General features: G+C 44.6%; 1 protein-coding gene across 1 annotated transcript in view; it reads left to right on the forward strand.

Moving 5' to 3' along the window:
* Positions 1 to 11,695, forward strand: part of alg14 (ALG14 UDP-N-acetylglucosaminyltransferase subunit) — a gene marked incomplete at its 5' end in the record, with an annotated part of 11,792 nt that extends 97 nt beyond the window's left edge. The window contains 4 exons of the mRNA XM_084474965.1: positions 1 to 48; positions 718 to 872; positions 1,453 to 1,575; positions 10,496 to 11,695. The exon at positions 1 to 48 is cut by the window's left edge and continues 97 nt beyond it. Of these exons, the coding sequence (XP_084331091.1) occupies positions 1 to 48; positions 718 to 872; positions 1,453 to 1,575; positions 10,496 to 10,726 (557 nt within the window). The 3' untranslated portion in view covers positions 10,727 to 11,695. The remainder of the gene's footprint in view (positions 49 to 717; positions 873 to 1,452; positions 1,576 to 10,495) is intronic.
* Between the last annotated feature and the right edge of the window lie 1,986 nt (positions 11,696 to 13,681).

Consider the following 13,681-nt stretch of genomic DNA (forward strand, 5'->3'; position numbering starts at 1 on the left):
AACCTGGAGGGAAAGGCTCTGTCTGCGTGCTCGTAGTAGCTGGGTCAGGTAATTGCTTTGTATCATCAACTTTGCCGATTATTGTTTGTAATTTATCTTACTTCCGCAGCGGTACTCTTTACGCCTCTTGAAATATCCAGCAACATAAATATGGACAACAGTATGTAGAAGAAGGTTGATGATGCCGTTTTGATGCATACTATCTCAGGAGACGATGGTTTCTCCTGAAATATGTCATCGTATTCTTTATCCAACGTTGTTGTTGGGTTGCAAAGTATTGCATAGACACTACGTGTGTGTGTGTGTGTGTGTGTGTGTGTGTGTGTGTGTGTGTGTGTGTGTGTGTGTGTGTGTGTGTGTGTGTGTGTGTGTGTGTGTGTGTGTGTGTGTGTGTGAGAGAGTTGGACACAGTTGTTTTGTGCTGCAATTGCCTTGGTATCTGGCTTTGAACGTGTGTCTCTTCTAATACAAATATGACAATGATCTGTCATAGGATAACATTACACTTTATACACTCAGTGGTTGGTTAGGCTTTTACATTTACCCGTAAACTCTTGGATAAGATTGGGAATATAGTCTTTCCTTCAAATCCCCAAAACTTGGTTCTGTGTCCCATAGTTTCATTAGTCAGAGACAGAGAGACAGACACGTGTTTATTCATGACTGCATGTTCCACAGTATGTTGAACTAAAGAGTTGTCATGTGGTTCCTAAACAGGGGGCCACACTACAGAAATCCTTCGACTCATGGAGAGTCTGTCGCCGTCCTACAAACCCCGCCACTACGTCATCGCGGACACCGACCGGATGAGTGAGGAGAAAATCCGTGCCTTTGAAAGCGCCAAAGAAAATGATAAAGACAGCGGGTCAAAGGTATAAACGCCAGACAGAACGCTAAACAAAGTAAATTGGACATAGTCTGGCATTAAAACAGTGTGAAACCCACCACCTCCAGCAGATGGCGTTATTGTAGTTTTTGTTTGAGCTTCACGTAACAGGAATGGTAACCTGACGTGCCAGTTGGTTTGTTTCAAATAACCATCTGGTAAATCGTCCTTGGAAACTGTTGGGAAAAGGGCAGGCACTTTCAAAAAATACTTGGCAGGTGATTGGATGGACCATCTGTCCATCACCATACATCAAGTAGTTCCTCATGGGACGCTGATTGGTCTGAGCCACTGGTAGTTTGGCCATAACTGAAGCTCATCACTTGAAGCTTGGCAAGATGGATGCTCACAAGATCGTGATCTTGCCAATGTGGAGCTGCCTCGTGAGCTTACAGGAATGCTTACCCAGGATAGAACGCTATGCATACATCTTGTTCATACTGGATTTTACATCAGTTTCAATGCTGTTTTGTTTTATTTTACATTGGGCAGAAATGCCCAGTTAGTAGTATTGATCTGCAATAGCTCAGGCATTACTGATAAAAGACAATGTTTATCTCCTCTAGTATACAGTGCACCGGATCCCGAGGAGTCGAGAGGTTCTGCAGTCCTGGAGTTCTTCCTTGAAGAGCACCCTCAACGCCCTGCTCTACTCCGTCCCCTTGGTCTTCAGACTCCGACCGGACGTGGTACGTTCAGCCTGCCGCTCGGGGTGTGTGTGTGTGTGTGTGTGTGTGTGTGTGTGTGTGTGTGTGTGTGTGTGTGTGTGTGTGTGTGTGTGTGTGTGTGTGTGTGTGTGTGTGTGTGTGTGTGTGTGTGTGTGTGTGTGTGTGCTCGATGGTGAAGACGGTTTGTCAAAGTAGCGTTGCGGCCCTAGTGGGCCTGTTGTTTGAAATGCTGACAGATGCAGAGGCTGACTGGATTTCTGGAAAAGGCACTCCCAGCACATAATCATTCTGGCTCACTGGGAACACAGCTGTCTTATTGTCCAGCGTTGTAACTCCAAAAAACAACTCTCTGCAGTCTGATTCAACCGCATTTTCGATTGATTGTTTTACCCAAGATATTGTTTTGTCCCTGCCATAGGCGTCAATTACGCTGGGGACGAGTACCCACCAGTTTTCGTCAAGATTCATTTTGTACCCACCACTTAAAAAGACAAAAAACTTGAGTTTAATTATTATGGATTATTACACAGCTCTTCTAAATGCTGTGGAATGCGCTGTTGACTTGCATGGTCCTTCCCGACTTCCAGCGGTGAATTATTTTTCGATAATTGAACGTTGCATATAATGACCGCTGTCAAGGAAAGTGGCTGTGATTCACTTCTCTCGTATCACTCCGCAAGTAGTCTGGTAACTTATCAACCCCAGCGTACTCGGTTGCTAATCAACGTCAACGTCTTTGGCGGACTATTTCTCTGCTGATCAACACTACGAATGCTGGTAACAAATGAATTGTAAAAAGACATACCGTGTGAAGTTTTTTTTTCATTTTGGCAAGTAGCCGTGTAATAAGCGGGATAATGTATAGAACGTCGCCGGTCATTATCTAGAACAAGCCCCTTCAGGGCAAGACACCCTCGCTTCGCGCGGTGTCCGGGCTTATTTCCCCGATAATGACCGGCGTTCTATACATTATCCCTTACTTATTTTTGTATGAGCTGCCAGCCTGGCTTGGACAATGAATGAGGTATTAATATCGATACTCTTTGGCTGGGATGCAATGATGAGGCATCAGACAATCAAGTCATTTTAGCCTGAATACATAGGCCTAGGTAAAAAGCACCAGAGCAGGTTGGTAGTACCATGGACATACAGAGCGATAACCTGTTGAACGAAATGGATGTGGTAGGCTACACCACGGGATGCATCTGCAGACCACTGCCACATAAATAAAGGTAAGATGCGATATTTATTGCTTAAGATTTGCTGGTGCTGTGGTGAGGTGTTTTGTGTTTTTTTGCACTCAAGTGGTCAGCTGTTTCAACTCTTGCAATTGATGTTACGTTTTACTTAAGTAAAACGTAACATCAATTGGGACTGCGTGGGAGGAGGATTGAAGGGGGCGGGGTACCCCCGTCCAACATTCCCGTAACATCAAAAGTTAAGTTTTACTTCTTCCCACTCCTTTTCGGATATGAAACAAACAAAACAAAACAAATGTTAGCTATAGCCACCAAGTAGCCTAACTTATCCATGGTTTGCGTTCGTACAGTGTTGGGTATAGTGGAGATGACGATAGTGGAGTAATCGTAGAATAATCGTGGTGGGGAGTGCATGAGTTTTGGTCAGAATGCCTGATGTAGATTGGATGGATGCATGTTGTGAATTGAGAACAGCCAGCTCATGATGTGATACAGCGTTCAGCTGTGCAACAAATATTTTTTGCTTTTTCAATCTGTTTTGACATTTGTAGTGCTGTGTGTAGCCACAAGTTTGCCCCTTCACAACTTAAACACGTACTTAATTTGCTTTCCTAGCTCCTCTTTGTTTGTGTTGGTAGCTTAGTCATGTCATGTCATGTTGTCAACATTGGGTACATGGAGCACAACATAGTGGGTCATAGCCTATGTCCAATGCTTTTTGGAAACACTTTCTTCATAAAACGTGTCAGACATCAGTCTTTTGTATACATTTTATTCATTAGTAAGCTACATGGGTATGCCGTCTTTCAGAACCTTTCATTACCTGCACTAAAGAGAAAAAAAGAGTGCATCCTCATTGTACCCAGCACTTCTGAAAATGCACTTTCGAATGCATCTCTGTCCCCAGCACATTTCAAACCAAACTGACGCCCGTGGTCCCTGCCCTTTTTTCATTGTACTCCAGCTTTTAACTGCTGTGTCCATGACACTTTAGGCGTGTAAAATAAAATAACCTGCTAGTTGAGTTGAAACCATGCATCCCAGAGAAATCAGTGGCATCTTCTCCCAGCAGTCCCTTCAGTTTGATTCTCCAGGCAACCCACCTGAGACCCTCTCTCGGCTGGACCAACCATCTTGCACCATCTCGTCACAGTGCAGTTCTCCTGGAGCACATTTAAAATCAGAAGCTGGTTTTCATGTATGCAGTTATGCTTCAGATGACACCTTGTCTTTCTTTCTGTACCTGTGGTTTCTGAGCACTTTAGAGTTGGAAGGGAAAGCTATCCTTCTGGCATTAGGACTGTGTTGCATAGCTTTGTTCACTGACACATTGTTTTGGATTAGCAGATGCAAACGTGTTCAAGCCGGATCCAATCTCAAATGAGGATTCAGAACGGTGACGTTCTGCCCATCTGTCATAACCAGATCATGCAAATCCAATCACATCGAGGTCGGCTCAGTAATGGAGTGGCTTTTGGAAATCTATTACGGCTTCAAAGATCATGCTCAAACACATCACTCCTTAGATCATGCCTTTGTGTTTCAGGCAACAGACAAAGCCATCGGTAATCTAATGAATCTTGTAATGCAAAAGCAACTGTTCATGTGAATTAAATTGAACGGCGCAGCCTCGACAATCCTGTAAACAGTGGCACTTAGCGTCACCGCTTTTCACTGCTTGGCTGCCACCTGGACTCCTTCATCGCCCCCTATTTACACAGGTTAGTCCTCTTAAGTAACGAGGCCGTCGCACACTTAGTGCACCGCGTCTTTACTCCACGGCAGCCAGTGTCTTTTATTATTTTTTTAAGAAAGTGCTTCAGATATCAAAGTGAATACGTGTTTTTTTTTCTTATTTGGACTCACTGACCCCAATCGTAGCGGAACGTCGTTGTTGGTTTAGGAATCTCAGACTTAATCAGCATTGTGGGGCCTATTCTGTCTTCTTACTCCCACTCCTCCCTGTTCCCGACCATCCCTCTCCAGTTCCTCTGCACGCGCCCCCCACTGAGTGTGTGTGTGTGTGTGTGTGTGTGTGTGTGTGTGTGTGTGTGTGTGTGTGTGTGTGTGTGTGTGTGTGTGTGTGTGTGTGTGTGTGTGTGTGTGTGTGTGTGTGTGTGTGTGTGTGTGTGTGTGCGTGTGTGTGTGCGCGTGCATCAGGTTTCCTGTTATCTGTTTCATGGGGGAGGATGAAAAGGAAGAGTGAGGCGTACGGGGGCGGAGCTGGGTGACTAAGCAGGGGCCTGGGACAGAGCAGGTCAACAGAAACGGATACGCAGGGAGATAGAGTTTGGATTGTGTTTCGTCGGGTCCAGATGAGGGCATGTCATCACTGTATCCAGAAAGGATAGAAACGCACACATATGCGACACCACACCCCCTCTTCTGACACACACCCAAGGCTAAAAATGGAATGTGAAAATGATAATAACACAGGAAGTGTGTGCATGTCCTCCCCTTTCAATATAAGTCATCTAATACAGCAGAAATTCCCATTCATCTTCTTTCGAATAAACTGTAAATTCCACTTCTTCCTCTCCTCCTTCTCTTTTTTTCTTTCCTCTGCGTGGAGAGATCCTGGTGCCAGTGAAGTCAGGCGCCAGGGTTCCAGTAGCTTGCCGATATCTCATCTTTAACTGCTCTTCTTACTACTGCTACTACGGCTCTCCCTGCGTTGGCTCTGTGGAATGTCCGTTCAGTTCTTTCTTAGGCGGTCGGTCTAGATGACCTGGTGACTTCAGCGTTGTTCCCCACCACCTCCCACCTCCAACTGTGTTGTTGTCGGCTGGTCAGTGGTGGAGTGGAGGGCTTGGGCAGATAGTTGTTTGTCAGTTGTTGGTCTTGACCAAACAAGGAACAAATACTTTGCCACAGCAGCGGCAAACGGGTCGGGGTTTTGCATGTGTGCTCTACATACGACCGGGGAATGTTGGACGGGGGTACCCCGCCCCCTTCAATCCTCCTCCCACGCAGTCCCAGGCAGCAGACATACGTTGGGAACACAGGGGGGGGGTGGAGGCTGGGGGGGGGGGGGGTTGTAGAGTGCCAGGGGGAACCCGACGGTTCTGAGGCATGTGCGTGTGTTCTCCATAAAAGGGCATTTTGTGAGCTCACACTCCTCAGTCACTCAATAGACCGACCGCCCCCCTACCACCACCACCACCACCACGTCCACCATTAACTCCAGATGTGTAGGTTCATCCACCAGGCCTGTGTGACTCTGGTGTGGGGTTAGCCAGTAGCCCAGTAACCTACTTATCTGGGGTCAAGCTCTTGCTAAAAACATCCCTTGAAGGCAATTTATTCGTTATTTTAGATTAAAATAATTTTCCATTCAAATAATTTCACTTTGTACATTAAAAGGCTGTTTAACAACCAGGTTTGACTGGGATAAGCCATCTAGGTGGACACTCCCCATGTGATGTCACTAAGGCACAGGGCAGATTTTGAATGAATGAAGGCACTATAAAAATGTAATTTATTATAATTTATGTCATTCGATGGACATGTTTATCCAAAATGCATACATTAGTATGGATGAACTTAGTGGAAACATTTTGCCTCCCAAATATAAATAAAGCTTTGTTTACTTTTCGCCTATTTAGTGTCTCATTTTGGAGCACATAAATAAACCCTTACTTTAACAATAAATAAAAATGACCGGGTTAAAAAGCATCAGAGAACGTCAAAGGTTTGATCCGGGTGTCGTTTGTACAACCCTACCACTACGGTACAGCCTGATGTCCTGTGGTAACGGAGCACGCACTTGGACAAACCGCTCCTGTGTAGTTTAGCTTGTGTAGGCCCGCAGAGCCAGCCCTGAGTCATGCAGGAAGGCGCGGGGGACACTGGTCAGAGGCCAAGAGGCAGTAACCAGCCCGTGGGTATTCTCCTCTGTGTGGAGCTCGTTTCAAGAAGGATTCTAGTCAATGTGTAGTCGGTGGTCCCTCCTCCCATAGGACCAGGCCTGATTGGCCCATCTGTTTTACCTTAACCCTCAATGAAAGCAGCCATGCATGCCCTCACAATGGCCTTGTCTGTTCATTGTTGACCAGGTGCTAATCAGGGATCTGGTGATACGGTGGCTGTGTTGTAGTCAGGTATTGAAAGTGGCTCACTGGGAATCACTTGCTATCGGGTTACCTGTCAAAAACGATGGAACAAACCCTTTTCTTTTTTGGTGTGACCTTTTTTTTACAGCACCGATTTGCTCAGTTTAGAGCATTTGAACTAGGGTGTTACTTTCCTTCAATTTTTATTTTATTTTACTTTCAGTATGGAAGTATCATCTTGTAACTTCTGATGCATTTTCCATTATGTATGACATTTTATAGACTAATGATTCGTCGAAAAGGGAGTGCATGCGGGTTAACAGCGAGGAAGTTGATGTCATAGCCCAAGGCCATGTAAACATACAGTAACGTTGATGAGTTAGAGAGCACCGGCTTCTGGGAATAGGCAATGACCTTAGTCATCACAGCAGGTTGCCCCTCCCTCATCGTACCAGCGGCCTTCCCACAAACCACACACGTATGATTAACCAATATGAAGAAGGTTTCAAAATGACTGTGACCTACATTTTCAACCACCCCTGCCATAACGAAAACCCATATATTAACGCAAATGTAAAAAGATATGCCAAGGCAAGTTGTCATTATAGATCCAGCGGTATATTTTGAAGTGCGACAGACGAAGATTACAGTGTTCAAACCAAAAGGCAGGTGTCAGGTAGCATTCCTGTTAGCTGTCACGCTTCTGCATGCCTTCCTGTGAGCCCAATAAGCTAGTATTCCGTATTGGCTAACATTCAGACCAAAAAAAAACAGGGAAAAAGCAGAAGCAATGACATAAAATAAGCCAAAAACCTAAAATTATAGGTTGCTGTGTGCGTGCGCTGACCTGATTCTGACCACACTGCACAGGTTGATAAATGGACAAGACATGCACAAATAAACCCAGCGAACTCTCCAGAGCTTGCTGGCCAGTGGTCTTTCAGCTTGCACTAGAATGGGTTCCAGTGACCTTGTGCCAGGATAAGGAATGTTTCAGGGTCAGCACTTCTAAAGAGTGATTGAGCAGAATTTTTGAGGGCAAAATTGTATGGGTCATGGATGTTCGAGATTTCCCACCTATCCCAGAGAACACTGCATAATGAGTATCAACCTATGCTATATATGTTAGAGTGCTAGGTTCAACACCTAAACAATATATAGGTATTAAAAGCACAGTACTGAACTCATACCAGCACAGGTTTTTGTAGTTGATGTTTCTGATTTCTTGTTTAGTGAATTACATTGTAGAACTTGTTCTTGGATCTGAAGTGTGGTCTTTTTAGGGTGTGGCGCTTCACCTCACAAACACTGGTCACATACTTGCTTGTGGTCCCTCATCATTTAGTACACTCTTTTCATTTATCACTCCTGTTATTGTGCTTGAGGCATTTGCAACCCCTGCACGAATACCTCCGGACCGACCAGCGAGTAAACAATGTCACTGACGCCTTTCCAAAGGCCGCATTTCAATCTGTGCAGTCAGCACTTCACCAGTGGTCGACAGCCAAGCCTCATTGCCACTTAGCTGGACTAACAGTTGTGTGGGAAATACCAACCCCCATATCAACATATCTATTTAGAATCAGTCACATTTTGAGGGATGGTCGGGAGTTATTGCATCGTGGCCGGCGATGCTTTGTTCTATAAAAAGATTGTGAAAAAGTTTCATGGAAAAACGCAAATGAACTGTGTTGCTGCAGCCTTTGTTGAGTTTAAAATGACAATATGTAATGACTTAACAAGTTAATATATCAAAATGACAATTAATTGCTTCATTGAAAGGATGGCCGACAACAATGCTGTAGCCAGTATGTTGTCCTTTGAAATTTGCGTTGTGGGTTGGTTTGTTGGTTTGGCCCATCTGTGATTCACTATTCGCAGAGGTTCACAGGTTGCCAGATATGAAACACATTGGCACAGAAACAAAGCATGCTGCAGCCATGGACACAAGCAAACCAACTGTTTCAACTGAGATTGTACTAGACTTTCCCCAACCTAAAAGCCTCGTCCTCTTCCGAAAAAGCTCCAATACCAGAGGTACACGGGTACATCTCGTAGTTGTATTCCAGAAGATGCTCTCGGCTCATCTTGTGCTCGTGTTCGTTCAGTGTACTCAACCTGTCAACCCATCTGAGCTTCTCTCCAATATTGTGAATTTCGACTGCAGTACTCATTTTAAACGCTCTGTGTCAATGTAACATATTGTATCTTCAAGAAATTGTGTAACTTCCCATTTTACCTGTAAATACACTGTGGAAAGTACAGTGTGCCAGAAAGTATCGTTTGTGAACGAAAAATGAATAATTATACAACGGCCGGGTGCCACCAGCGTAGCACAGAGGGGAAAGGGATATTACAGCTGTAGCATGTCTGCAGACTGCCATGTCTGTGCAGCGCAGCCTTTAATGATGACTTCTCCAGACATTTCAGGGCTTTCTCTTGCTCCCTCTCCCTCTTTCCCCTCCCTCTCCGTTTCTCCTCTCTTGCTGTTTCTCGTAAACCCCCCCCACCCCCCCCCCCCACCCCCCAACCCCACCTCATCTGCCCAACTCCCTGTTGATCCTATTTAGCCCAAAGCCAGTTCTTCATCTGATCACTCACCTTTTGCTTATTTAAAATGTCTCTCCTTCGACCCCCTCACTCTCGCTGGTTTAGCTCTTGGGCTCTTTGTCAGACATTTTAGACAGGTGATTCAGACAGTCTCCTTTTTTCTGTCTTTCTCTGTGTATCTCTCCTCTCTCTCTTTGTCTGTCTCTCTCCTCTCTGTCTGTCTCTCTTCTCTCACTCTGTCTTTTGTCCTATCCCCCTATCTCTTTGTCTGTCTCTCTCTGTCTGTCTCTCTCTGCCTTTCTCCTCTCACTCTGTCTGTGTCTCTCACCACTGTCTGTCTGTCTGTGTATCTGTGTCTCTCTCTCTGTCCCTGTCTCTCTGTCTCTGTCTGACTGTGTCTTGAGGCTGTACTTTCATGCTCAACAGAGTTCAGCACATTCCTCTGCTTGGAGAGCAAATTGAGCTGAGGCCCTTCTTAAAAGAGGAGGGGGCGGGGGGGTTCTTATTTTTTGTTTGAAAAAAGATTTGTATTTTCCAGACTGAATCCACCTGAATTTGTACACACTGTTTCTGAGACATTCCTTTTTATATTAAAGAGGCAACTGGCTGGATTTATATTGGAGGTCTACAAATGATTAGTGTGTGTCCGTGTGTGTGTCTGTGTGTCCTACTCTGGGGCTACAATGAAACACACATTGACCTGTGCGTCGACAATTATCCGGCATGTGAGCTACACCGCAAAAATAACCCCCAACAGAAGACATCCACTTTACAACACTTAGACTCAGCTGACCCACCAAAGCATAAAAAGATAATATAAAATAGCCCAAATCCCAATATGCTGTAGTAAATGCAATATTAGGATAGGGAATTGTTTCCCTCTCCAATTAATTTTGACGGCCATGGTGTTTGCTGTCAAAGTTAAAAAATGTGTTGTTTTTTAAAAGATCATTTCATTTTAAGGACGGTTCTTTTGGATAACAGGCTGTATCGGATGTGCTCACACGCCTGCACAGGGGTACAGTCAGAGATGGTTGATGCTTCCCCCCCCCCCCTGTGTTTCACGCATCGCAATATTCCTAACCGTAGCTCTTTTCACGGGTGGCTCCCTGTAACCCGGTCTCTGTGTTGTTGTTCCAGGTGCTGTGCAACGGGCCGGGGACCTGCATCCCCCTGTGTGCAGCAGCGCTCCTGCTGGGGGTTCTGGGGCTGAAGAGGGTCCTCATCGTCTACGTGGAGAGCCTGTGTCGGGTGGAGACCATGTCGCTCTCCGGGAAGATCCTCTATCCGGTGGCCGACTACTTTTTCGTGCAGTGGTCTACTCTGAGAGACAAATACCCAAGATCCATTTTCCTCGGGAGACTGGTTTGAAAAGTCTGGATCCTGTGATGAACGTATTTTGGACTGAGCACAGAATCTTGGGGTAATGAAGTAGAAGTTTTTTTCTTCAGCTTTTTTTCTTGTGCAATTGAAGAACGCTCTGTTAGAGCAATCTTTTATAGATACAGGTCTGTTTTGTTTATGATGGAATATGCTTTTTAAATTCAGTTGACATGAGATCGTCCTGGCGTTGGGGTTTTGAAAAGAACTCGGGTACCGTCCCAAAGGCCCGGAACCTGGCCCGGGAGGAAGCCCACCTGTCGCTGGTCTCAGTCACTGGTCTCGGTCAGGGGACATTCCATAAGCGGTACGATGACGTACACAGAAGGCAGGAATTCTCCAAATGTTTCCACCACTTTTTCCACTGCTGACAACCATTTCAAGTCTTTTAAGTACCAGTTAATATGATGTGGAAATGTGACCCGAACCAAAGTGTTCCATTAACTGAAAAGTAAAGACTTAAAGCACACGTCATGGTGGTAATATAGGACAATAGGAATAGATTTATACCATAGAAACCATAAAGAACATGTATGAACAATATTAAAATGCTAAATGGTTAAGAGCGTCACAATGCAAGTGAGACCACATGCAATGCTAGAAATAAAGGTGATTTTCATCCTATCATTTGATCATATATATTTTGAATAGCTATATATTGGGGATGTTCTCTGATACTACAATCTGGAATTATACCAATATCTTATACCAGTACACTACTGGTACTTCCCTCAACTCTATTCAGCAAATTTGGGAACCATTTTAGTTTTTACTTATTGCACTTCACCAAGAAACATGTTTTATCATGGTGACTGTAGGGCATGTTGTGCACAACACCACATAATAACATGTATAATCGCTGGTGGCAATACGTGCCCATTACTGACATAGCTGTACTTACGTGTGTCAACAATTTTATAAAAGCCTTCAATGAATATAGTAGCCAGTTGATGTGGGCAAGCTACTAAATGTTACAACTGCGATTTGAGTGTTGGTTTTATTTGTAGCTGTGATGTTGAGTTTGGTTTAATTATTTTTTATCACAGGAGCTCTTTGCTGATAAAGTGTCTAAGAGAGGGAGGAGGGTTTAAGTTTCCCATAATTCCAGTCTGATCAGGGTTCATGTCGTCCACCATTCTTGATGAACCCCCAACCCAACGCTTTGAGAAAGTGTCTAGGATGATGGGAAGGGATCATTTGTTTGGGTGTGGCCACACCAGCTGATATATCTAGTATGGGCTGTGAAATGTCAGCTACACACACACATCAACACTATATATGACTATTATGGGCTTTACAGACCCAGTGATTTACCATTGAAAAATACACATGTTGCTCTGGCATCAATTTCCCAGCCTCATTTTGGTAAACATGAACACATGCTTAGCTTGTGGTGACATCTGATCTATATTCAACCTAAATCTAACCCTTTTTTATGTAGAAATTTAAATTGTTATCATAGAGACTCCTCCTTTAGTTAACCATCTAGAATACCAGGACTCACTTATTTAAGTATATCGGTTTGTTGAAAGAGAATTACCAACAATAAGTGAGCATCCATTGGTGTGTGTGTGTGTGTGTGTGTGTGTGTGTGTGTGTGTGTGTGTGTGTGTGTGTGTGTGTGTGTGTGTGTGTGTGTGTGTGTGTGTGTGTGTGTGTGTGTGTGTGTGTGTGTGTACACATTGTTTCTCCTGTTTGTCTTAACTTTTCTGCTGTCCATTTCCCCTGGATGTAGAGCGGGACCGGAAAAGCACATGATCTAAATTGAGAGCTTGTCTTGAGCGACACCAATAATGAGGTGAAAGAGATTGGAGAGTGCAGATGAACACAGGGCTGTGGTGATATTTATAATGTATACTTATCTTTAATCATCTGTGTGGGATATGCATACACAGCTGGTGTCTGCTCCACGCAATAACTTCATGTTTTTGCTCACAGTATGGAATCAAACATTTACAATATAAACATTGTAATTGCATTTTATTTTTCTGAAAAATAAGACCAGTTGTGGACGTTGCGGTTAAAACACGAGTGATCCACGTCGTGAACAAGGAGACGACTGTACAGGAATGCGACTTCACTGGGAGTTTTCTGCAGTCACCACACACTGAACCATAAATGATAGCCCGCTGACAGCACGTTCGTCGTTTACCATATAATAAACTGGCAGGTCGGCGGCATCACCACAAATTCGTACCGGGCCGTCCAGGCTCCGTAGCACCGCCCTCATCTGCGGGTGCTGCAGGCGAGGCCATCGGTGTGGATGTTGGCAAACGACCAACTTCCAGGGTCACGAAATCGACGGCAATGAGATGGAGAGTACGGTGGCAGACGTCCAACCGGGGAGGTAATCTGAACCTGACTCGGAGAGCCCTTGAGATGTCTGCCATGTATGTGAGGTTGTTGGGGGCCAAGGCAAGGCAAGGCCAAGTCTGGGCTTATTCCAACGTGTCTTGGTGCTTGGATTGTCCTCAAAACCAACAAAACCACCACCACCAAGGCTACAACAAACATATGGAAGTTTAAAGGGCTTCTTCGTGATATGTGAAAGGAAAAGAAAAGAAAAAGGGGTTAAATGAGTTCTCTAATCCGTTTCCACGTTATCACACTATACCCCATGAAGGCAGAGCAGGATCATTATGAATGATGACTGAGTCACAGTAACCCAATGCTTATCGTTTGAAATCAGAGCAGCCCTAAATCGGCTGACGACCCACTTTTTTTTAATAAGAATTACACCCTGGCCCTGGATCTAAGGAGCTGAGGCTAGCTCAAACAAAGCCACCTTTCTCTGTTTATGAATAAAAAGTACCGTGTTACTGAGTTCCAGCCATTATGTGATATATTTTTCATTCAGACCTACTTCATTCAACCTTGATGTGGCTATAGAAAGACACAGCCCACATCTGCCGTCCACTGTTTGTGCTGTATATTCATGTTGAGGAC

The sequence above is a fragment of the Micromesistius poutassou genome (genome assembly GCF_964030765.1).
Source record: "Micromesistius poutassou genome assembly, chromosome: 11".
NCBI classification, from domain to species: domain Eukaryota; kingdom Metazoa; phylum Chordata; class Actinopteri; order Gadiformes; family Gadidae; genus Micromesistius; species Micromesistius poutassou.